The 25191-nt window shown below is 36.9% G+C and overlaps 4 protein-coding genes across 7 annotated transcripts; 1 reads left to right on the top strand and 3 right to left on the bottom strand.

The window, feature by feature from the left end:
* Positions 1-98: 98 nt before the first annotated feature.
* LOC108750039 (repressor of RNA polymerase III transcription MAF1 homolog) lies at positions 99-4929 on the top strand. Its single transcript, XM_018489223.1, is given in 10 exon segments — positions 99-1400; positions 1827-1976; positions 2514-2795; positions 2955-3074; positions 3155-3219; positions 4067-4122; positions 4124-4222; positions 4225-4278; positions 4353-4406; positions 4625-4929. Coding segments are annotated over 10 exon segments (1041 nt in total). The 5' UTR covers positions 99-1317; the 3' UTR covers positions 4703-4929.
* A 15-nt stretch (positions 4930-4944) lies between these two features.
* LOC108750038 (ER membrane protein complex subunit 4) lies at positions 4945-6126 on the bottom strand. Its single transcript, XM_018489222.1, has 3 exons — positions 5917-6126; positions 5303-5574; positions 4945-5222 (listed from the first exon to the last, which is right to left on the bottom strand). Exons 1-3 carry the CDS (start codon positions 5982-5984, stop codon positions 5026-5028), a joined length of 537 nt encoding a protein of 178 aa, XP_018344724.1. The 5' UTR covers positions 5985-6126; the 3' UTR covers positions 4945-5025.
* An 8-nt stretch (positions 6127-6134) lies between these two features.
* LOC108750036 (rapamycin-insensitive companion of mTOR) lies at positions 6135-16274 on the bottom strand. 4 transcript variants are annotated; one of them, XM_018489221.1, is made up of 10 exons: positions 15639-16273; positions 15492-15536; positions 14523-14679; positions 10105-13356; positions 9616-9745; positions 9167-9549; positions 8474-8576; positions 8284-8391; positions 7448-7841; positions 6135-6182 (listed from the first exon to the last, which is right to left on the bottom strand). In XM_018489221.1, exons 1-10 carry the CDS (start codon positions 15691-15693, stop codon positions 6151-6153), a joined length of 4659 nt encoding a protein of 1552 aa, XP_018344723.1. In that variant the 5' UTR covers positions 15694-16273; the 3' UTR covers positions 6135-6150. The 4 variants fall into 4 exon arrangements, with proteins under 4 accessions (XP_018344723.1, XP_018344720.1, XP_018344721.1 ...); XM_018489218.1 differs by lacking the exon at positions 6135-6182 and adding an exon at positions 6518-6687 and having other exon boundaries at positions 15639-16274; XM_018489219.1 differs by lacking the exon at positions 6135-6182 and adding an exon at positions 6518-6687 and having other exon boundaries at positions 9167-9534.
* Positions 16275-19860: 3586 nt separating this feature from the next.
* LOC108749821 lies at positions 19861-21947 on the bottom strand. Its single transcript, XM_018488798.1, has 3 exons — positions 21944-21947; positions 21466-21863; positions 19861-20901 (listed from the first exon to the last, which is right to left on the bottom strand). The coding sequence occupies exons 1-3, from the start codon at positions 21945-21947 to the stop codon at positions 20230-20232; spliced, it is 1074 nt and encodes a 357-aa protein (XP_018344300.1). The 3' UTR covers positions 19861-20229.
* Between the last annotated feature and the right edge of the window lie 3244 nt (positions 21948-25191).

The raw sequence follows: 25191 nt of genomic DNA, 5'->3' as shown, positions 1-25191 counted from the left end.
CGAGCGAGCGAGAGAACGATACGATACGTCTCCCCGCAGTCTCCCTTCGTCCCCCCCCTTCACCTCTGCTATTGCTATTTCTGTCACGTACGTAGGGTAACACGCGCACTCACACGAGCAACTGCATATGTACGTGAATCCACGAGCGTTTCCACACATACACACATCGTTGGCACGTCTCTATGTGTGCGGTGAACGCGGGCTGACACTGAGTCGCAATTAGAGTTTAGAGTTGGTAAACTGGTCGAACTCGCGCGCGAGGAAGGTCGAGTGCGTTGTCAGGGTTGTTGTGCAGGAGACGCGTTCGACGAGATCGACAAGTTTCTCAGAAGGAGGCGTACATTGTTCTCTATAGTGATCGTGATACGTATCAGCCACAGCGAAGCGACAATGTCCGTGATTATGGATTGTTATCGTCAGTAGCGGGCGCTACGCGTGAGGCACTGTGTCTTTCTCGGCATACATATATATCTCCCTCTCTCTCGCACTTTTTCCTCCGAGCGAGAAGAAAGCAACTCGAGGCTGAAACCTGACGTCTCCTGTCAATTCGAAGAACATCACGAGAAGTTGTCCTTCCGCCTGTGTGTGGTGTGCGTGCGTGTGTGTGTGTGTGCGTTCGTTCGCGCGGCCTTCGCCAGAGAGACGATAATTTTTTATTCCAGAGTCTCGTAATCTCAAAGGAGAAGCGCACCTTTGTTTATCGGTGGATTCGTCGCGTTATCGCTCAGTCTCTCGCTCTCTCTCTCTCTCTCTCTTTCTTTCTCTCCCCCGTATATCTCTGTCTCCCTCTTTCACTCGGCTTCTATCAAGCGGGCAGCGCACTGTGTTAAGGACTAGTACTCACTTGTATACTCCTTTGGGAGCGAAGGTCCTTGATCTCACGTTCAACAAAGCCCGCTCTGGAACTCGATCACCTTCCCCCAAATCCTTAACTAGCTATCTGTAATGTGCAAGTACAGCAAGGAAGCCGGGAAGACCACTACGTCGACAATTAATCTCGTCCACTCGAAAAGGAAAGGAATTTTCATACACATAAAAGAGATGTTCAACAATCCGATAAGTCAAAGGAGTTATAGAAGCTTCTTGACGTTTCGCTTGTACTGAACGGCCTAGCCCTTGAGAATTTGAGCAAAAAAACGTATCTAGAATCGCCTGAACAGCGAGTGACAAGGGCTCCAAGAGTCACGAGATGTCAACATTGTAAATCGAGTAAACCCAATTGATAGGGAGATACTGACACAACGCTAGTTTTCCAGCATTCCAAGGCAGGAGTCACAGTTTACAGTGTAACCAGAAAGATCAGAAATTATTAGCAGGATGAAGCTGCTGGAGAATACCCATTTGGAAGCTATAAACAGTGCCTTGTCCATCAAGACCGGAGATAGCAAGATAATCGGGAGGTACGCAAATGGAGGCTATACTTAAATTCATCCTATTACGAGTGTTTTCCATTTGACATAAATGTTGCTCTGTCTTTGTTGCTCATTGAATGTCAAGAAAGACAGAATCATGTTTGTGTCGATTTGTATCACCAATGTCCGTCAATGTAGATTAACTTTAATTTCGTTCAACTTACTCTTCATTTTATGTCCATTTCTAGTTTTAAGAATTAGAAAAAAATAAAGAGCAAGTTGAACCGAGATTAGAATTTATCTACATTGATAGAAACTGGCATTATTCCTTGTTCTAAGGATTAGAAAAAGATGGAGAGAAGGTGAACATTGAGATTAAAGTTAATCTACATTGGTGGAAACAGACATAAGTGGCAAGCATCCATTATCTTGAACTATTTTGTTATTATTTATATTGCATCTTTATCATTGCAGGATCGAAAGTTATTCTTGCAAAATGACAGCCAACGACAAGCAAATGTACAAACGGTACAACGCAGAGCAGGGTGGTACGCCACATGATCTACAAGCTTTATCACCACCGCAGACATCTTTGGGAACATCTCCGGCTCAGGGATGCTTGAGGTATCTTCGAAAGATCTTAAGTCGTGAGAAATTGATCAGTCACAGTCGAATGTGAGAAGAATAATGACTGATCAATTTCTTATGGCTTAAGACGTAGGTAATGACTTATTGTAGAAACCCCATGAGACATTACTTAAGATGGTCTTGAAATAAGAATCGACTATGAATACCGGTCTGATTGGTTCGTGACTTCTTAAGACCGTACTTAAGACAGTCTTGAATATAAGATCTGACTATGAATAATGGCCTTAAGCTGATATTTCTAGTCGATTCTTATATCTAAGACTGTCTTAAGTACAGTTTTAAGACAGTCTTCAATATTATGTCATAAGCCAATCAGAAGGCTGTATTAGTATTTTAAAATATTATTTAGGACGGATTATGAATATCACCCTTAAAAATCAGAACGGATTATGAATATCATATCTGTGATTGGTTTATGACATTTTAAAACTTAGACGGTTTTAAATATGAGAACTGACTGGCCTTAGTCACAAGTTGATAATATTATTATCACAACACATTTTCCTCTTACAGTCGTAGCGTTTCCGGCGATGAAGAGGGTCCGCTGTGCGACACGATCAGCAAGAAAACGTTATTTTATCTGATCGCCACGTTGAATTCAACCTTTAACCCGGACTATGATTTCTCGGACGCTAAGAGCCACGAATTCAGCAAGGAACCAAGCTTACAGTGGGTAATGAATGCGGTGGATGGTAATCTTAACGCTACCGCGGGCGATCATTATCGATCATTACGTTCCGCTCTTTGGGCGGCTGTTGACAAAGAGATATCGTTGCACGGGTGTGATATTTACAGGTAAAACATTCGATTGTTTACGATTATCTAATATAAATAAAAAGTAGAAGATACACACAGATCCTGAATATTGAATTAAATTTGGCATCAAGTAGGAGTAAGCGTAAAATTATTTAAGTAAGAGAATAATACGAAGTAATATAAGAGAACATTTTACAGTTACAATCCAGACTTCGCGTCAGATCCTTTTGGGGAAGACGGATGTCTGTGGTCCTTCAATTATTTCTTCTACAATAAAAAGCTGAAGCGCATTGTATTTTTCACGTGCAGAGCGATAAAGTAAGTTTCTAGAAAAAGGGATTTTTTGTCTTTCTTTTCTCTCTTTCAACTTGTAATGTGATTTATGTTTTGTTTCGCAGCCCTCTCTACGTGCCGGATTCCGGAGTTGGTAGCGACTTCGCCATGGATGAAGATGACGAAGACGGTTATTAGACCATTCGCGTGCATACACACACATATATATAAACTCATGTTTGCAATATTCTCAGTCTTCAAATTTTGAATCTTCTCTTATTTTTATTATAAATGATTCAGAACTATTTTAGATACTTAAAAATTTTTGTGTTTCTTTTTTGTCAGTCATTAATACGTCACTCTCGCGACAAAAATCTCTTAGATGATAAAGATCTTACTTTTGTAGTTTATTAAGCGATACTGACCTTACATACATTTAAATGAAGCTCTTATGAGAAAATAATAATTTCTTTTAAGAAGTAGATTATACATACCAATATTATCTCTTCATAAAAAAGTCCTTACAAATTTATTAGATCAAGCTAAGGATTCTTCTCTGTCTTTGTGATGTATTACGTTATTACTCTCAATATAATATTATACATATATTTTGAAGGCAAATTGTACGTAATAAAATCAAACAATAACTGTTATATGCAACATTTCCTCAGTGATAACACTAATCGCCTTTAATTTTATAGGCTCTCTACAATAAGCTATTACCTAATCTTTAAATCTTAAGTCACAAGAAATTGACCAATTACAATTGATTATTCTTCTCACACATTTGACTGTGATGGATCAATTTTTTTATGGCTTAAAACTTATAATGGCTTATTGTAGAAAGCATATATCTTCATGTTACTTAAATATAAAATTATTATTTATAGAAGTGCAAATACTTTAATTTATTAATCTCGTTAAATGAAATATTTAAATAATATGATGAGAAAAATGTTTCATGCAGAATTAAAAAATAAAAGTTGCGCCCTCTTTCACCTCCAATTAAAACAAGCATCAGAAATAACTAGATCTAGTTACAAAGTTAACCAAATTGAAAATAACTAGTGATCTTGATGGCTTTCTATCCTGGTTCTTATCATGCTTGCGCGTGTTTAATGCTTGACGTTCGAGCGTACGTCAGTGCACTTCTATCTGAATGTTTAGCGGTATTTCGCGAGCATTAGCAAATAAGATTCACGGTTTGACTAAGTCTGTTTTAAGAACCCTCAATATGCTTCGGTTTCTGGTATGTAAAAACATATGATTCTCATGATTTTGAGGACTATTTCATTTGTTGAACTTTCTTCTAATAATTTGCAGATCAGTTTGAGTATTGGAGTATACGCAGGAATATACATAGCCCAAAATTATGAGGTAGGCAAATCCAATAAGATAAGAAATGCTTTTGCAACTTTAATTAGTTTATATATGACAAAATAAATACATAAATCGTTACTAATTCTTCACGTACAAACAATACTTAACTTTGTTTATTGATTATATCTACCGTTTCCTTTAAATTAATCTGAATTGAAAATTATATAAAGCAAGATTTGTACCTATTAAATGTTTCAAGCTAATCTTTGCCATAGGTGCCGCGAGTGGATGAACCATCAAAAATATATCAGCGAGTACTTAAGTTTCTAGAAGAGAATAAAAAGAAACCATAGCATACCGTAGCAATGTATATTTCTAAAACCACTTCCAATACTAGAAGACGAATATGCCATTATCGATGTAATATGATGTAAATGTAACGTTATAGCTCTCAAGGAAACGTCGATATATACCTATGTATATATATATATATATATATATGCATATGTACTCAATGCAATGTACAAAGACAAGCCACTCTTATTTTTCCACACATTTATTTTAATAAACAATATTTAAACGCATGACACGCATGTCCTTGCAATATAATTTAGCTATAATTCACGTGGGCGCGTATGCCAAATACTTACAATACCTCCTGACTGACTCCTTCGCATCAAATGTACATGAAACCTCCACCTGAGTACTCCAATCTTGTCTGAGGTTCGACGAATGCTAGCCAGTCGGACGCGTGCGTCGGCAGCAGGCCCATCGACTGACACTTGTATAGAGCTAACGCGATATTCACTAATTGTCCTAGGAAGTACACGAACTTTTGTCCGCACGCGTGCGTACCTTCGATCACTTTGAACGCTGAGCAGAGGAAGCATGTGATTATAGAGCGTTGTCGAAGCATTTATGCCTTCAGCATTTACAATTTGAGATTAACTCACTTTGTTGGAGGGTGAACAGCGCCTTGACTGGCTTGATGATGAGCATACCGACCATCATGATGGGGAATATCGAAACAGAGCTACCAGCCATGTAAAGGATGAACAGATTCATGGGCACTTGTTTCAGGGGCCCCAAAGCCAGATCCCATGACTTCTTTATTATCAAGAGATTAGAGTCAGATTCCCTCATGTATTCGACATTGTGAAAGAGACCACCTGTAGGTGTATATCCTGGTGGAGACGGTATTTCCACATTTTTGTCCTGTTTCGTTCTATAAAGAAAATATTTGGTTTACTAATTAATCATTCATAAAAATACCACACGACAAATCTGCTTTCTTTCCAGCGGCGGCTACTTAAAGGCTATTTAATTGAGACTCGACAAGTTCAAAAAGGAAATGTAATATATATCTTAAAGACATATTTTTAATGACGTCTTTAAGACGTTTTATGTCCATATTTTAGATATTTTTCTCCGAGTACAGATATTAGAAAGATCGCGTCGAAAAAGAACGAATGTTAATATTTAATACGTGAGTAGCTGGCTAACGTCAACGATTTAAATACGTTAAATCGACACGTGTACTTGTAGACGTGCCAATTAGGTTACGTACCTGTGCGCGAAGTCTAGGGCCCACTTCGACCGCTTGGAGCTTTGCTTCGAGCTCGCCGTCATTGTCATCCGGGAATTATTTGCGCTGACAAAACTTTATATCGTTTGTCTCCTCGATAAATAATTATGGACGACGCGCGATGACGCGAATAATCGGTGACATCCGGAAGAGGGATTATTCGTGGTGTGGCGATCGTTGCGCCGATTAACGGCGGATTTCTCAAACTCAGGTTACTCAGGACGGTGGTAACATCGATAACGTGATGTCTTGATTAACGATAAAGATATCAGGGACGTGATAAACTGGAAGGGAGGGTGGGAAGGATGAAGGATAGACACCCCTACAGTCTGGCCATGAAGTTTTGTTAAAAAAAAATTAGAAAGAAGAGTATATATTTCTTTTTTTATATATATTATTTCGAGATGAAATGTAATAATAAGAATAAAAAGAAAATCAGGGCAAAAGTTTGAAATAGGAGAGAGAAAAGTATAAAATTGGATGAATGATGTAGAAATAATGTTTGTAAACTAAATCTCCTTATAAATGCTGAAGAGAATAAATTCTGTATGCTATCTCATTTTAACTTATATTGTCTCTTATATCTTACTCATTACTTACTAGCTTGCTGAAGTACAAAAACAGACAGACTAATCAAAAGTTTGTCTCGTAGCCAGATTCTATTACAAGAATTCTAATGAAGGGAAAGGATCCCCATACGAGATATATGTAGACATTTGTTGATATTCCACACATTCTGCTCCTTTTTTCCATCTTTTTTTCATTGTATACATGATACATAAATTAATGCGTATAAATAGAAATGAAATTGTAATATTAAGTATAAAACTAGCAACGTTACACGGTCCCGTCGCGTCTTTGCGACGAAAGAAAAAGAGTCGACTGCGACATTAAAAAATAATGCGATTGATTACAATGGGGCATACAATATAGATATAAAGTACGAATTAATCGGTCATCAACCCGCGGACTACACACATGAGTCTGTGATGAGATAAAAGATTTTCAGTCGTCAGTGTTGGTCAGTGTCACTTGAACATTTCTCCTACAATATTTATATTTTGCAAGCAGACTTGAATTTTGATTTTATAATTATACTCTAGTAGAACTGTGTGTGGCATTTTCCTGGAAAAGGAATTTGTTGAGAAGTCTGCACTTTTATTTATCTTTTGTGTGGCAAAAGTTGACAAAAATTTGGCTGTCTCTAAGAGACCTAAGCATGTGTAATCCTGGGGTTAATGAATAATTGTATGTAGAAATAGACGCGAGAATAGGAAACGTTGAAATATGCATAAGAATACGTCTGATTGCCGGCAGTGTGTGTGTGTGTGTATATATGTATGTGAATGTATGTGTATACATGTAATTTATTATTTTTATATATCATTATCATTTTAATACAAAATATGTACACACAGCATATAACGTACGCACGCACATACGTACACACGCGTGCGCAGTCGTGATCGAGAATTCGAAAACTACGAATCAAGGCTGATGGCAGTGTTTGTACCTGATACTTTTAACGACCTATCGGAACTCTTTGATAAACGTATTCGCTCTTCCGGCTTCAGGATCTCGGCTATAATCTTTTCGTCGGTGCGTCGTTCTTGTGACGAACGAACAACTTCTAGAGACTTCTTTTTACGTTGATGCCCCGTGTTGCACAATTCACTTTTGCCGCTGTCGCCGCCACCACCGCCACTGGCCGAGGAGCTCTCCTCGGCGACCGATGCCAGTTGCGCCGTTTGTATCTCAGTCAGAGTAAGTCTTCCGTTAATCTTGCCCTCCGCAGGACTTACAGATTGCTGCCGAAGGCTAACCTCGGAGCTAGGAACAGGTAATTGCAAGGGATTCTCCTCCGTGCCGATCGGAATCTTCAAGATGTTGATTGGTTCGACGTAGAGCTGCAAAGTCAAATTATCTTACAATCAAAGAGAAAGAGAATTATATTCACACATACATTTTAATTTATTAATTTGTACTATTTAATTTATTAATGTTTATTAATCTATGAATCTTTAATATTTTAATTTTAGTTATGTATAATATTTATAAATATAATAAATTTGAAGAGAAAAGAAGCCGATAACAGACAGTTTCATATAGTTATTGACTCATAAATATCATCATATTAATGGTAAATTTAGTTACGAATTTTTCGCACAACTATATCAACGAAAAAAAATACGAAAAAAATAAAAAAAAACTTTTTATTTTTAATGGTGCTTTCAATCAATTACGCGTTGTACCAACTCTAAAATAACGCTGACATGAATTGCTGACAATCATAAGTCATGTGATTATATGAGAGTCGGCACATGGAAGCATACGTCATAAAAAACTTACCGCGTCAAATGGAGAATCTAGAAACAGCTCTTGTAGAAATTGCCGCGCTGGCATTCTATACGTACCGCTACCTAAGCGAGCAGCTACGTCCGAAAACAAGCAGGTATCCTGCAAAAGGCGAATGTATGTAAAAGAACACTATTATGTGCTGTTGCAGAAACAAAATGTACGACAAATGTATGACATTTACCTGAAACTTCTCGGGATACTGTTGTCTCAGTCTAAGTAACGATTGACGACTGTGACGATACCACACTGGATTTGCAAGCCGTTGGGTGTGTCTAAGTATTTCTCTGTGCAAACACGACCAAATTAAACATAACACAAATTTCATAAAAGTTTTATCATTCACTTTTAAACGTCACAAAAAGTACTCTATAATTTAATTAATTAAGAACTATAATTCCAAATTTTATTTTAAGATTTCTATCTATTCACTGCAGCATCGTGGACGATGATGTTAGAAGCGAGAAAAATAAATAAAGAAATTTTAGAAACTATTATATTTTTTATAATAAAATATTCAATAAAACAATCGATAGAATAGAATTGTAAAATATCGTAAACTCTCCTTGTATTTCGATAATCAATAAATAATCACCTAATTGAAATTAAATTATGACTAACACTAAAAGACAAAACAAACTGTATGATAGCTGGATTGAGATAAATATTTTATTCTATTCCGGAATAAAAGGAGAGTTCGTTATATTTTGCAAGAATTTCTACTATGTGTTTTCTAATGTCATCAATCTGAAGATCTGTAGTAAATGATCAAGAGATTTAATATTCTAATAAGTAATTTTTTGTTTGCACTTCAATTATATTTATTTTCTACTCTCAAACGTACGAATACTCTGCCAAAAGATCATATTTTCGGTACCTTCGCAATTTCATATCCTGTTCAGTGCCAGTGTCCTTGCCATTCTTCCCGTGATAGCAAATGAGACACGTGCGACAATGCTCGGTATCAGCATCACACTCCGAACTGGATTCTTCGTCGATCTCTGTCGTCTCCAACTCGGATCTGATGCTATCTTCGAGGATGGTCGGCTGGGATGGCTGAGGAGGCTCGGGAAAGATCGTAAGCAACTTCCTCGGCAGGCAGACACCCATGTAGAATATGTTTTCATTATCATCCTCCGGAGGAGGTGGCGTCGGTGTGAGAATCGCGTTTTCCGCAATCCAGCTGCGGGACGAATCGTATTCCGACAGGCTCTGTAGCGAAAGACGCCCGTCTAAGCTATACATCTGCAAAAAGAAAGACTGGATCGTGTTGTTTAAAAAACTGTTGAATCTAATTTCTAGACATAGGCGTATCTTTTTACGTACTTCTAAACTACTTTGAGAATAACTCGGCCTGCGATGGCGTTGTAAACTACGTAGTCGCGCATATCCTTCAGCATCTTGTTGGCTTAGTCTTTGAATACTTGAAACAGGACTTGGAGTTTCGCCTCTCTCTCTAAAAAACAGAAAAATATACAACATTAATATTAATATCAAAACGCAAATAGATTGAAATATATTTGAATCTATCTCTCTTTATATTTATGACTGTTTCCACCAATGTAGATTAACTGTAATCTTGGTTCAACTCTTATCTTGTTCTAGTCCTAAGAATTAGAAAAAGATGAAGAGCAAATTGAACTGTAATTAATATTGAAAACAGGCATTAAACTATAAAAATAAAAGTAAAAAATCCTATTAAACTACAATATTTTGACAATTATAAGCTTTTCCACTTAAGAAGTCCACTTCAGATTAGAATGATTTCAATATTTATTCTCGATATGTATTTTCATTATTAATCACTTCACTCACGATAGGAAGTATCGTCGCGCCTCGAGATCCGTGGCCGCGCTCTCGGATCGATTCCTGGTGCGGCGTATGATTGGTTCGAGCAGTTCCGGTTTGCCGTCGCTGAGACTACGATGATGTCGCTGCACGGGAATCGGGCTTGGCATAGGATATCTACTCGAGGGCGGTACCACGGGCCAGTTGTCACCGCGTCGATGCCTGACGCATGGCCAGTTGAAGTTCACCAGTGTATCGGCTCCAGCTCGTGTAGTGCCGATCAGGCTGAGAGCGTACATCGCAGTGGCACGTACCGAGTAATAAGGACACGTTTCCGCCATAGATGTAATCATCTCAATGATACTCAGGTGACTTAAATGTTCAACACCCGCGACAGACATGCCCGCGTGGCCGAGGGCCCATAGAGCCGATTTGACCTTGAGAATGCCGCCGTTTGGACCGACAAAGTGATCGTCGCGTGATGACTCGGTCTCCAGCCTCCAGCTTCGCTCTGGAGTGGTGTGTCTGGAATCGTCCATGCTGGTCTTCCGACGGATCTCCAGCAGTGATTCCGTCCGTGGTTGGCTCACCGTGTCACGAGGTTCCGTCTCCACTGTTTCGTAATCGGGGATGGTCTCGAGACGGCTGCACTGCTCGACGGCTTCGTCCGTACCGGACTCCTCCGACATGATGCAGACATCGTCGATAGCAGTGGAGACTGCTGTTGCCGCCGCCATGGCAGCGAGACGACTTGTTCTGGTACATCGTGAATTGGACTCTGAGTCGCGACCGCCAAATTCCAGCTTGAAACGTTGCAACACTCGAGCGAAACGCTGTATCACGTTGCGGCGTAATAATAATTGCATTCCTAAGTCATGCTGCGCCAACTGGCCGATTAAATGCGGCGGCACGTAGATGTCTCGTGGCATTATGACCACATCATTGGTGGGCCTTCTCTGATAGCTTCCAGACTCGTCACGTTGACGATACGTCAATGCGTCATGTATCTCTCCTTCTACAAGGCCCACATATCGCTCAGCAAAACCGCCCGGTCCAATCCACTTCTCTAACTCTTCGGAAGGTGCGGCGAGACTCGCAAAACCTTGCTGAAGAGAGTAGAGTCGAATCTTCAATAGATAACCCTTATCGCCCAAATGCTGCAGCCACTTGTCCCAGTCGCGTGATTGTCCGCCCTGTTGCAGCAATGCCTCCAGATACTCGGTCTCATCACAGGCTTCGTGTAGTGCCTCTAAAGCGGCCAGAGCTACGGCTGTGTAGCTGTCCGACAATCGATCCGCCAGCAACGTCATCGCCCAGCGTACGGCGTCTGTCATTCTGGCGCGAAGAATCAACCGTAGAAACTGCGTAGCGTAAAGGCGCGTGCTCCACAACGTTGCCTCGGAGATGATCTTGCTTAATACTTTCCTGTTGGGACCGTCCCGAGAGTAATCCAAGCTGGAGACAATCAGTTTGACGTAGCAGTCGTGATTGGTGGCCAGCGCGAGATCTTGCAACTTCTCCAACAGATTGAAGCTCTTAAGAACTACCGTCCCCTTGGCTGAGTGGCTTAACTGGCCGAGAAACAGAAAGTATTTCTGGCAACACGTGGTGGACATGTGACGTGGTGAGAACAAGCAATCGTGCGCAGACTCGGCAGTGCGAATGTTGCCAATCTGCTCGGCGATGTCTCCGATCAGCTCGTTGAGCAGTCGCGCGCCTTCCGGTTCATGCAGTTCCAACAAACAGTTCAACAGATCACAGCCTGCGAGAGTCGCCTCGCGCGCTAACGTTGCACTCGTGCCCAGTTCGACTCTGCTATAGCCATTCCACGATGGTTTAAAGTAACGCACAAGTCGTTTCATGAACAGCCGGTGATCGGAATCATGAAGGATTCGCGTCGCGTCTTCGCGCGATCGTAGAATCGCTCGCACCACTGGCCAGTTCCAAGCAAGAGCGTCTTTCGAACTAAGCACTTGCGCGTCCTTTAGCAGAGGCGTGATTGGTGACTCCCTGCCGATTCGTAGCCAGTGCCTGCCGGATGGCCGTTGACGTCGTGGCAGAGTCGGACGTAACCAGGTGCCCGCTTGAAGAATACGATCGAGGAAGAGACTCGCCGGCGTTGGTCTACGTCGCATCATGGTGTGCATTCGTTCAAGAATGGTGACTGCCGCTAGCGCCTGATGCTTGCCGGCGCTCGCGTGTTCCAGCAGATTCGGCAATGGTGGTGTAAGGTCGCAGAGCTCGGATGGTAGGAGCGAATGTGCGAGGTGCAGCAACGCGCCCAGGAGTACCGCCGCGCGTACCGAGATGAAGGTGTCGCTGGAGACAATAGTTTCTGCGAGGGCTCGGTGCAAGCCACACTCCAGAAGAACATAGACTAATAACGCCGAATGTATCTCCGTGATGTTGGGACAATGTGACGACAGAGATGGCAGTATAAATTTTCCCTCGGCGGCAACAAAACCTTCCGATAGCTTCCACGAATCCCGCGATCTACTGGGATCCACCGCGGCCAGCGCGACGTCCGGCTCGTCAGTCCAAGTGGGTAACGGTAGATCCAGTAACTCGTAGAGCAGTTCTAGAACAGCGCCACGCACCTCCAATTGGTCCACGTATAAAATATCCGCGATAGCCTTGAGACCCGAATTATTGTCTGGCCGACAAAAGTGAAGGACGCCCGGATACGAGCGCAGGATGCTTAGCAGGGCAAGTTTACTGGCGATGAATCTCTGTTCGCGCTCCTCCTTGGTTCTTTCCATGCTCAAGGAATGGAGCTCGCAATAGGGCGCAGCGAAGCACAGGAGGGAGACGCTGGCGCGCGTATCGGGATTGTTCAGCAGCCGTAGCAGCACTCCGACGACGGGTTCGACTGCAACAGCGCTCTGTCCGGTCATCGCAGCTCTGGCCAGGGTGCCGACGCCGCCGCAGCTTATCAGCAGATTCGAGTTCAGGACGCCTAATTCGCATAGAACCGCTAGAAATGCTTTAAATGCACGATCCCTTTCCTCTATACCACCATTCGTTAAACTAATCAGTGATCTTGCTAGCACAGAACTGAAATGTTTAGGGGCTAATACTAGAATCCTCCTGACGAGTCGGAGAGCTTGTATCCTCTCCATTTCGTTACGTAGATTAATGTCCATGCTACGCGCCAGGAAATATGGGTACTGCAGCCTGTTGATCGCGATGACATCCTGCTCCTTCTTGAGCATGTATCGTACCGCCCGCAGCGCGGCGGCGCGTACTTGCGTCGCCTCATGGACCAGACCCACGCGTAAGCTATAAAAAAACAATTTTGTTAATCGACGGTTTCAAGATGTGATAATTCAGTTAGGTTATAGAGATTCTATCCTAGTAATGGATTAAGCATTTTACTGCCCCTATGCATTAACATTAACATAAATTTGATAAAAGGGAAAATAAAGGAAAAAAAAAGATTTATATTAGCTGGTAAAAACATTTAATAATCCTTAATTATAAGTAATATAAATATAACACATTTATATTTAAAATATCGTTTCTGATAAAATATACTCGGTATAACTCATGCAAAAACATTAGATTAACAAATTAAAAATTTATCTCAACTATGAAAATTTTCTGTCTTTAAAAATTTGCTGCCTAAGTGCCTTGTTTCCCTGTGCGTTAATTCATCACTGCCTATAATAGAATCTGGTCATGAGTAAATTTGTCAAAAAAGAGAAGAATATATATACTTCTTTCCTGTATATATATATTATCTTAACTTATGTTATTAAATTTTATAATTTTAATTAAGGTTATAAAATAATGGTCTTTGTACAATAAGCCACCGTTCATATCATACTAATAGTGTCAGAATAAATATTGTTATAATGTCAGAATAATATTATTATAAGTCATAAATCTTAGGAAACTTACATCCAGAATGAATCATATTAAACTATTACGTCACAATATTTTAGCTAATCAGACGAATAGTAATTCTCAGAGTAAATAACAATACTATATTATTAGTCAGCCATAATGAGACTTAAGTTTTAAATTGTAATAATAAAAAAAAGGCCATATTCATGCAATCACTGATTGCAGAGTTATTATTGTCTTATGACTTATTATTGATTAGCTTACAACTCGTTATTAACTTCTAATCTATTATTAACTTATTGCAGAAAGCTCATCAGACAGTATAAGTGAGAAATAGTACAAATATAATATATACAAGAAGAAAGCATATACATTTTTCTTTCTAGTTGGATTTTGACAAAATCTCTCATGGTCAGATTCTGTTATAAGGTCTTTAGAATAGAAATAAGGTCTATTTTTTATGGCTAAACTAGTACACATTTTTCATACTTAAAGCAAAATAGATATAGTTTAGAATTTGATAAAAGAGAGAAGAAAAGTTCTAGTGCAACCTAATTCAACAATAAAAAATAAACCTCTAGTTGTCAATGGATTCTTACCAACAGAACAGATCCTCCGGGGAGTATCCATAATCTTGGGAATCAGTTTCACTGATCAACTTAACAATAGCATTGAGATATGCTAGCTTCTTTACGCTTGGAACATTGTGCCGCTGGCAAAGATTAGTTAAGACCTCCTTGACGTTCTCCTTTAATCCTGTAAATAAATTAATTCTCCCTATAAATCATGAATACTTGATAAAAAAAGAATAACATATAACTTAGTATATATATATATATATATAAACACTAGCATAACAACATTAATATTTTATGTTCAACAATTGTATATGTAATATATTATATTTGTATTGTTGAATATAAAATTATAGCATTCCTAATTAATAAATCAAGAGCTACAAGCCTAGCTAAATATTTATTGCTAAATTAAAAACAAAATACAGTTTAGCAATAAATATTTACAATCTCATAGCCCTTGATTTATTAACTTAAATTTTTATTTGAGCTTTTTGTTTTTTTTTTTTATATAATATTTCTGTTATACTACTGTTAATTAGTGTTTACTGGAATCATGCTTCGTGGATTTTCGAAAAAAAAACCGATAGTTAAAGTAATTGCGCAATATTCTCAAATGGGCCGATCTGGAAATAAGATAAAGTCTGAAGTAGAATCGACTAGCTGATCTTGGTGTCATCCTCTCTCTCTGTTTCTCTAATTTTTTTAGATCAGGCCGAGTATATGAATACGTTTTCAAACTCTCGAATTGCAAGGGATTCGCAACATTTGATATCGTTGGTATCCGCGTTGCAAACACACGGCGAACCGGTAGTCGATCTCGTGGGGGGTTGAGACGCAGCAATGGGTTGCGCAACATTGCGCAGGCGAGAGGTAAATAAATACGGAAGTGCCAGAGGCCTCAGATGGTGATAATCAACGGAGTTTTCGAGGGAGGAGAGGAGAAAAGGGGATGATCCGCGATCTCACAGGTAGGCAGGTTAGGTTACTAACCTCTTGACAGATCGAGCTGGACGTAGCTGTCCTCGTCTTGACGGCCTGCAATCAGAAAAAAAAAAACAAAAAAGACACAAGGAGAGGAGACGTGAATTACCGGGCGCAACGTATCGCGCGATTCAATCACAATTGCCATACACGCACTTCGACGGGATCGGCGGAGGCTTCTACCCCACATCATCCAGCTCGAGATTGCCATTGTCCGACCGGAGCCTTGGCTGGACGATTCCGTGCGATGAGGATGGGCCTATGCTCCGGGTTCTCTTCTTCCTCAACCGTCGCGATCACGCTGCTCGACGACGCTCCTCTCGGTGCGTGCGTGGTCGTCGCGCGTCACCCGCGCGTCGCGATATGTCATTCTCGACTGCGAGCGGGAGCACCGAGCGAGCGAGCGTACCAGATCATACGGACGAACGATCACGAAGCACTACGAGTGCTGAATGCAGGCAGACGTACATTCGTGCGTGCGTGCGTGCGTGCGTGCGTGCGCACGCGAGTGCACGCAAGAGTGTCTATCGACGAACGGAACGTCAGCGGGGTCGGCGCGCCGGATTTCGGAGCGTCACACGCGTCACGTCGATCGGCGAAGTCTGGCGGTCTGACGGTCTAGCGGAGTCGTTTCGACTCTCGATCGACTCTATTCCGCTACTGAAGCGTCGAACAGCTGACGATAGTACCGAACGAGAATACGCCAGGAGAAATAAGAAGACGAAGATGAAAACGACGATGACAACGGCGATGGAAACGGAGGCGAAATCTCGCGACGCCGCGCGCGCTTTCGCCGCTTCGTTTTCGCGCTCCTCCGCATGCCCGGCTGGCGAAGGCGCCGCGCGTGGTATCGCTTTACAGCTCACCCGGACCGCCCACGAACGTGGGAAACAATTGAACGGGTTACGCAGTCCGAGTAATGGAAAGGTGGATGTAAGGGCGCGTTCACACCTTGACGGAAAAGCAAAAAGCGGAAAAGCAGTGGCCAATCAGAACTCGCGCTGATAGTAAAGCCCATGGCACATACAAAAACATAAGGTCGTAAGACATAATTAGTAAGCGAATTGCCCAATCACGATAGAGACTGTAAGGCCAGTAGGAAATCCAATCTTATGATTTCCTTACTGATTACGTCTAATGGCCTTACGTTTTTCTATGTGCTTCCGGCTTAAATAGTACCACCGATGAAATACTAAAGACCAACATCCTTACGGGAGTTGGCGTCCTTGTGAATATTGAAGTAATTAAGAGTTAAAAACTGAAAATATTGTACTAATTTTATGATTTATTAATTTATTGGACGTATTTATGCATTTAGAACTCAATAATACTAGATTTTTCTTTAAAACTGTGATTTCAGTGCGATCATCAAAGTTTGATTATCAACAGAGATGATTGTACTAATTCAGTTCTAGTGCAAGAACAGACAACTATAATGTGCAATTGTTTGTAGTTGTGCTGGAGTATGTCGCTTTCACTCGCGTAATAAGGTATGTGTGATATCACTCAGTGCACCACTACTTAAACTCAGACCAAGAAAGGATTTCCGAGCACTTTCCGTGCGTGCTTTTCCATAGATGTGAACGCGCCCTAAGAGTACCGTTCCATAAGCGGAAATTTACAGCAAAACGGAACAGCGAGACCAATCACAATCGCAGAAAAGAAAGCAGAGTAATGACTGCAGAGTTGTGATTGGTCGCGCTGTTCCGTTCCGGTGTAAATTTCCGCTCATGGGACAACTCCCTAAGGCCGGCATTCATAAGGCGCGTTCCACTTATTTAACGTTCGCAATGCATGCAAGCATAAAGTACAGACTTTCGCATAACATGTAATGCATAAGAAAATGTACCAATCAAAGTCCTTCGTTTTTTTCCTTTCCATGAAATAAAGAACTCTGATTGGTTATTGGATTTCTCTGTTTTATGCGTTATGCGTTATGTAAGAGTCTGTATTCCCCGCTTAAAGCCATGTATAGCTTAAGCCGGGAGCACATAGAAAAACGTAAGATCGTAAGAAGTACTCAGTAAGGATATTATAAGATTGGATTCGCTACTGGCCTTATGTAAGAAGTAGGCGTAGAAATCGACCAATGGTAGTTAATTATTTTTCTCACATTCGACTATGATTTGTTGCTTTCTACGCCTATCCCTTAATCCATTACTGCTTACTGCCCATTGTAGACGACGCATTACGGCCCAATCGATATTTCATTCATACAATCGTGTTACATGTAGCATGTAACATGTAATATGAACCAAATCGATTTATCATCTCCAGTGTTGAAAAATGGACGATGTATCCTAAGAAAAGTGGACATTGTTATGTAGTTTACATCCACTTTGTCAGAGGGCAGTAATGCGCGGCAGCATTTGCGGTTACAGATCTTGAGCCGTCCTGTCCTCTCTCAGATTTCTCTCTGGTATCATGTTTATTTGTAGCCGGTATCACTGACGATACATTTTTTACTCAGCATCTTCGCTTTCTCTCTTTTCAACGCCAAATATATATCTATTTCATTTTTAATGTAAAAAAATGTAAAAAAGTGTAAGCAAGTCGAAAGCTTTGTTGACGGTGCTATAAATCGGTTCGAGACCTCGAATGAAGAAAGAATTGACCAATCGCAATGGTTATGTGATCAAATTGTTCAAATGTGATTTGTTAATTTTTTCTCTGTCCGAGATCTCAGACCGATTTCTAGCATCGTGGACATCGGGCTGAACAGACCCAACTATTAAAGACCGTCGGTCCTAGGCAAATTTTCGTGATCAATAAGGCCCGGAGGGCCTGAGGGGCTAATTGAAGAACGATGACATAACCGACAATTAATAAAAATTTACGATCACTAACATAAATATTTCAATAATTTATTATTATAATAAATTCGTGATTTTTTTTTATATAAACACTATACTATATAAATAAGTATGCATACTTTTAATGCTATAATATCTTAAATGTTATCAAAAAATTACAATTTTTTCTCTGCAGTTATCATCTCTATTGATAATCGTATGATAACATCTCGTATGATAACATTAAAATCACAGTTTTAAATAAAAATCAAGTATTAAATTTTAATCATATACACATATTTTCAAAACTAATAAATTATTAGGGGTAAAATGCCTTTCAAATTTAAAATACTAATTGTAAGATACTAATTGTAAAATACTTTCAAAAAGTGAATTTAAAATGCAAAGTGCAAAATGGATTTTTCAAATTTATTTTAAATGTAATTAAATGGATAAATAGGTATTTTAAACAGTTTTCGAATGTAAAATGGTTCTTTTTACCCTAGCGAAAAAAAAATTTTTACGAAAAAATACAGAAGAACTATATAAATTGAGTCAAAATCTTAGAAATCTTTAATTTTTGGAAATATTCGTAAGAGACATACAGTGAGGTTTGTCTCAGAAATCCATAGTTTTTGTAGATATTCATAGTGACGTAGAATACGTAGAACGTTGTTTGAAGGCAGAGGATTTTTTGCTTTTTCAAACAACACTACGTCCCATTATAAATATCTACGAAAAATTTCTAAGATCTTGTTTCAATCTATATAGTTTATCGTAAAAACTTTCTGTTAGGGTGATATACATTTTTTAAAAGTATTTTACGTTTGAAATCCATTTTTAACGAAATTTGAAGTCCTGACTACAGTACTATAAATAAGTATTTCTGATGAGAATATTTAAAATTTTTTAATATTATAATTTGGAAACGGGATACTTGAATAAATCAAATTAATATAAGAAGTGCCAGTTACGGTTAAGATTAGATGTTAAGAGTAATATACATTTTTAGAAATCTATATAGTATTTTACATAAAGCTGGAACATTTATTTATTTTTATTAAGATTCGATATTTATGGACTATCTAAAATTAATTTTCTTTTTACAGTTTGTAGTTTATTTAAATATTCATAAAAATCTTTGGCCAATCATGGAACTTAGTTTTTCTTATACATCAACAATTCTAGGAAAAATTTATGAAAATATAGGAAAACCATTTACCTATTATTTTACAAATGATTAAATGATAGGATATGATTTCATTTTAAATGTAAAATGAAAATGATTTTTCAAAAACCACTTAAAATGGAAAATACAAAATGCCATTTCTATTTTAAATATATATTTAAAATGGAATTATTTTAAATATTACCCAGCTCTGTAAATCATTGAAATTAGTATCGCGTTATTAGTTTCTTACACTTATGCCCATTTCCATCAACGTAGATTAATTTTAGTTTCGGTTCTCTCTCTCAACTTATTCTTTATCTTTTAGTAAGTTGAATTGAGATTAAAGTTAATCTGAAAACGGGCATTAATTACTTAAATTGTAACAAACACGCGAATTTCCATAAGCGTCGATCGTCTTTAATAATATCTCGTCAATGCTTTGACCCATTTTTATAGGCGTTTTAAAGCGATCTCATCATTTCGGTTTATCCAATTGTTTTTATTTAGAAATAACATATAACAAATATTAACATGTCATTTCTCACTTATGATGTCACAATTCAATATGGTCGCTGCAGTTACTACTGGAATCTTAACAAATACTTGAAAATATGTAGATATAAAACCGTGATGCACAATTTTGAAAACCATACATTCCCATTTCTGCCGTTAATCTGCTGTCAAACCATATAAACAAACCTGTTATATTTTTTGTGATGTTTGTCCCCAATATACATATATATTATACATATGGTATAATATACTTTCTTGTTGACAAAATTTGTCAATAGACGCTTTGTATCTGTTTAAACTTAGCTGATCGGCATTTTTCTTCCAAATGATTCAGTTTATTACAATGACGACATATTTGACCATATGCTGGACATTTCGATATTACATGGTTCATACCACATTTAGAGCAATTTATTATAACAGGAGCCCGACACATCTTCGAGAAATGATTCTTCTTGTTGCATTTTATACACAGTTCGCCGTATGCTGGACAACGTGATCGAATATGACTCATTCCGCATTTAGTACAGTCATATATGTACTTATCTTTATAATTATCTGTGTAATAATTAAACTGTTTATAATGTTTACTGCAATGGACACAACATAATTTAGGAAAACATAATTGACATCGATGTCCCCAAATAGTTGTACATTGATTTTGATTCTGTTCTATTGGTATAAATTCTGTTGTAGCAGATTTAGCATAGACAGAATTCTTTGGGATTTTGTCGATTTTTTCTTCATTTATCATTAAATCTTCACATTGTTTCCAAAACATAGCGATGTAGTAAAAATTTAGTGATTGTAGATATGGTATCAATTTTTCTCCTTTACTTTCTATGAGAAGCGCAGCTTTTCCTGTGAACTGCTGGGTACTCATATCTTGTATAATTTTCTCTTTCATAATCCCTACTGGATCAATATAATTCTGTGCTAAGGACTGCAAAAATAAATTTACAAATAACTACAAGATTATATATATATATGTGTATATACAGGATATTTGGAGAATAATAACAAATCTTTCGCACAGGGATAGAATGGACTAAATTAAGAAGAAAAGTCTTCTACCATTTTGCAATTTCCGCAATAGTTAACAAAATATTAATTACTAAAAATTGCCAAAAATTAGTCTTCAATAATTTTTTACTCAAATATTATCAACTTTACAGAAAAACTGCAAGAGGCAAAAATTGTTTATTTTCTTCTCATAGAGTTCTAAGAATTTTTAAAGAATTTTTTTCAGAATTTTTAAATTTTTTTCAGAATTTTTTTTTTAATTTTTTAATTTTTTAATACACTTCTTCAGAGTAAGATTCACTTTAAAAGTTTTAGAGAATAAGAATATATAATTATATATAAGTATACTTTTATAAACTTCAGGGAGAAATGACAATAGAATCGACATCAATTCGATGTCGATTTGACATTGAAATCATCAAATTGACATCGAATCGACGTCAATTCTATATCGATTCCATTGTCATTTCTCACTGGGACATACCTTCAATTCATGTATGTATTTGTCGATGTCTTCATTGCCTCTTTTTTTATCTCCATATAGACAATAAAGATCAAATTTCTTTATTAATATGTCTATATCCAATGTATTTTTGTCTTCTCCGTAGAAATGAAATGTTCTATGAATTTCTTGACCAACAGGACCCATACGATTTAAAAGCATGAAACCCCACATTTGTTTTTTGTCTTTAGCTTTGTCAATATTCTTTAAATAAACAAAGAAATCATTTTTCCATGAAAACCAGATTCTAACAAACTCATCTTTTGTAGCAAAGGTAGGTGGAGCTATCACAGTTTTGATTGTAGATTCGTTTCCATTAGATAATTCTGCTTCTTCTGCAATTTCTTGTTCAGGTTCCGCCTGTTGACTAGAAGAACCACCTAAAGATATTATTTATAAATTTTATTACACAGAAGAACAGTATCAAATATTATGTCCTATATGTATAATGTATAGTTACCCATTTTGTTTTGTAATAACTTGAATATATAATTTAAAATTTGAATATTTCGATAATAAATTTTTTGCAGAGAAATTGAACTGCAAACATATATATTTTTAAATTAACACTTAATGAAAGGAGAAAAAAATGAAAATTATTTTAATAGCACATACAATCTTACAACGACGTTTCACTAAATTACTAATAAACTATTAATGTGTACAATTATGTTTTATATATCCGGTAAATAATATATTACAATATTTTCGAAACTATAGAACTGTTGCTTGTAGGCGCATCCGCAGTGTACTAAAGTTTTAGCTCTTTCTCGTTATAAACAAGTATATTAATAATACAACAAATACTTCAATTTAATAAAGGTATCAGCTATCATAAATGTGTTATCTTTACTATGATAAGTATAGATAAATGATGAAAGAATAAGATAATTATTTGTTATACAAGCTAAAAAATGTGTGTGTAGTGAATCCCCTAATATTCATCAAAGTATAAGACAAAGATTGCATGTGGATAATTTGTGGGATCATCGAATTATATCTATGAATAATTATAAAATATTGATATTAATAATAATATTGATATGAATAAGAGCTTAGTTGCCAAGGGATCGATTGTGAATTTTAAAATGAGATGAAAATTACAAAAATGAACAAATTCATTAGAATATTTGTAATTTTATTGGTCAGTATACTTAGTGTGTTATGCGTTATGCAAGAGTCTCTGCTCCTCGCTTTATAATTCAAAAAATATATTTAATGATGTAATATTTTGTTATAATGTTTTGAAAAGCTTTTTGAGATAAATTATAAAAATATACAATGAAAAACGAGACATTTTCCATTAAAAAAATCGATTTGATCTTGATCTGACTTTGGCGATCAAAAGTTTCACCCAAAGTCAAATTAATAGGACTAATAAATAGATGTAACCCTAAAATTATTGTCTGAACATATTTTTGATTGGACTTTATCCTGCGAAGATAAAAGAAGGTGGTTTGAGACACCCTATATAATAAATATTTCACATATTTATAGAGGAAAGACCCTTATTATGAGATATCAAGTTCATTTTGAATAAATGCTAGACGTCTATGTGCAAAATTAAAAAAAATAATAGGTCATTTTGAAGGGAATTTAATAAGCTTTAAGATAATGTTATATAAAATTTAAATCAAATTCTATTTTTTGTTTAAATTAAAGAAATGTAAAATGTGAGCAAATCACAAAGTCAAAAAATTGTGCTCTTAATATGAGATGCCCCAAAAAATCGATAGTAATATGCAAAATATCTGTATTGCAATTATAAAAGTTTATTTCATGTTTCTAAAATGCAAACAAACAACCAGCGTGCGTGAAAAATGAATATGCGATAGACCCAGAATTCGTCTTCAGATAGTTGGAATCAAGCATCGCAGAAATAGGCATTCAACATTCATTCTGGTTGTCCTTTTCATTATTGTACAATAACATTTACTCTTTAGCAACGATTTTCACTATGACATAGGAGCATGGGTTATTTCATATTAGAAATACCCTGGGTATCTCATATTATGATTTCCTTAAAGTTTTACGATCATTAAATCTAACTTCTATAATTAAACAATTTAACATATCCCATATTTTTTTTATTAGTACAACTTTACTCTTTCATTACATGGAGAATTTATTGCCAAATATTTATTTATTAAATAATAAACAAGATTTAAAGGTTCATCTCAATGAAATTTGAAGACATCCAAATTCTAAAATCTTTTTTTACAACGACTGCAGGCATGATCTAATAATGAATTTTCTACTAAATAGTTTTCAATCAAGAGTAATAAATTCATGGTGGAACTAATAGATAGCTTTTATTAGTTTAGCAGAAACGTCGCTATCTCATATTAAGCGCTTATCTTATAATAGGGGGCTTTCTTCTATATATTTTTGAATATTTTAATTTTATTATTTTCTACAGTTGTAATTATAATACTTTATCTTCTTTTTTAATTTTATCCGTATTTTATTACATATTTTGATATATATTTTGTATAGGAGCATATCCAGTAGCAGTACATGTGAGACGAGAAGAGAGAAAACTCGTAACAAAAAATTGGAGCAACGAATTTCAAAATTAGAAGCGGAACTAAAAACAAAAGACGAAGAAATAAAATATTCAAGAAAAAAAGTAGAATCAGAAAGTAAGAAACTTAAAAATTATGAAATTTTAAGTCAATTAGGCTGTAAGTTTTTTCCTCCAAATTTTACACAATTGTTTTTCGCCTAAATTGATGCTCACATTAAAGGTGAACGAGGAAATCGGTATAATTTGGAATTCAAACAATTCGCTTTATGCTTGTATTTCTTAATTCCGCGAAATTATAAAGAATTTAGGAAACAATTAGCATTACCTTCTGTACGCAGTCTTCAAATATTTATAATACAAACAGGGCAAATTAAACCCGGTATAAATTTTCAATTTATTATCTGTAAAATTAAATATATAATACATTGCCACCATTAGAACGTTATTGCATTTTGTGCATAGATAAAATGAGTCTCAAAAGTCACTTATTTTATAATATTTCCAAAGATGAAATAAAGATGAAATAATGAAATAGATTTGAAGATACCGGTAATGAGAAACTATCATTATCTGCAAAAAGTGCTTTAGTTATTATGGCACGTAGCATTGTAGGTAATTGGAAACTTCCTATTTGCTTTTGTTTTGTCAAAATTACATATAAATCTAATATACTGAAACTTATTCTATTTCATGTTATCCGTATGCTACGAGATTGCAATGTTATGGTACACACTTTTCGTACATAGATTCTAACTTTATGCAACTCTCCCGAGAATTAAGTATTTCTGTACAGAATTCAAAATTTTTAGTTGACGGACACAAAGTACTATATATATTTGATATATTCGATATATTCGTGCTCACTTAATGAAGAAAATTCGCGATAATTTGTTGAAATATGATATGGAATTTGGAAAGTTGCTTCATGGACTCATATTGTTAATTTTTATAACCGAGATAGTAAGCAGTGGATTAAAATAGCCCCAAAATTATCTAAAGATCATCTAGCTCTCAAAAAATGAAAATAAAATTGCCGTGCAAGTTTTTAGTAATCACGTTGCTGTAGGCATATGCATTCAAATATCCTTCGGCTTTCTTCCAAGCACAGCAGTTGGAACAATAGATTTTATCGACCATTTAAATAAATTATTCGATATTTTAAATTCCTCAAGTTTAAATAG

Source organism: Trachymyrmex septentrionalis, unplaced genomic scaffold (genome assembly GCF_001594115.1).
Source record: "Trachymyrmex septentrionalis isolate Tsep2-gDNA-1 unplaced genomic scaffold, Tsep1.0 scaffold32, whole genome shotgun sequence".
Classification (NCBI taxonomy): domain Eukaryota; kingdom Metazoa; phylum Arthropoda; class Insecta; order Hymenoptera; family Formicidae; genus Trachymyrmex; species Trachymyrmex septentrionalis.
Note: the sequence above shows the minus strand (reverse complement) of the source record. Positions and strands in the feature narration are given on the sequence as shown.

Excerpts from the sequence above, each read along its gene's own strand:
- LOC108750038 (XM_018489222.1), bottom strand. The coding sequence starts at position 5,984 with ATGACAATGACGGCGAGCTCGAAGCAAAGCTCCAAGCGGTCGAAGTGG. Across the intron at positions 5,575-5,916 it reads GCCCTAGACTTCGCGCACAG|AACGAAACAGGACAAAAATG; the intron begins GTACGTAACCTA and ends TTTTCTTTATAG. Across the intron at positions 5,223-5,302 it reads GCTGTTCACCCTCCAACAAA|CGTTCAAAGTGATCGAAGGT; the intron begins GTGAGTTAATCT and ends TCCTCTGCTCAG.
- LOC108750036 (XM_018489218.1), bottom strand. The coding sequence starts at position 15,693 with ATGGCAATCTCGAGCTGGATGATGTGGGGTAGAAGCCTCCGCCGATCC. Across the intron at positions 9,746-10,104 it reads GCGCGACGATACTTCCTATC|AGAGAGAGGCGAAACTCCAA; the intron begins GTGAGTGAAGTG and ends TCTGTTTTTTAG. Across the intron at positions 6,688-7,447 it reads TAGGTCGTTAAAAGTATCAG|ATGGAAAAAAGGAGCAGAAT; the intron begins GTACAAACACTG and ends AATGAAAAAAAG.
- LOC108749821 (XM_018488798.1), bottom strand. Across the intron at positions 20,902-21,465 it reads AATACATACATGAATTGAAG|TCCTTAGCACAGAATTATAT; the intron begins GTATGTCCCAGT and ends TTATTTTTGCAG.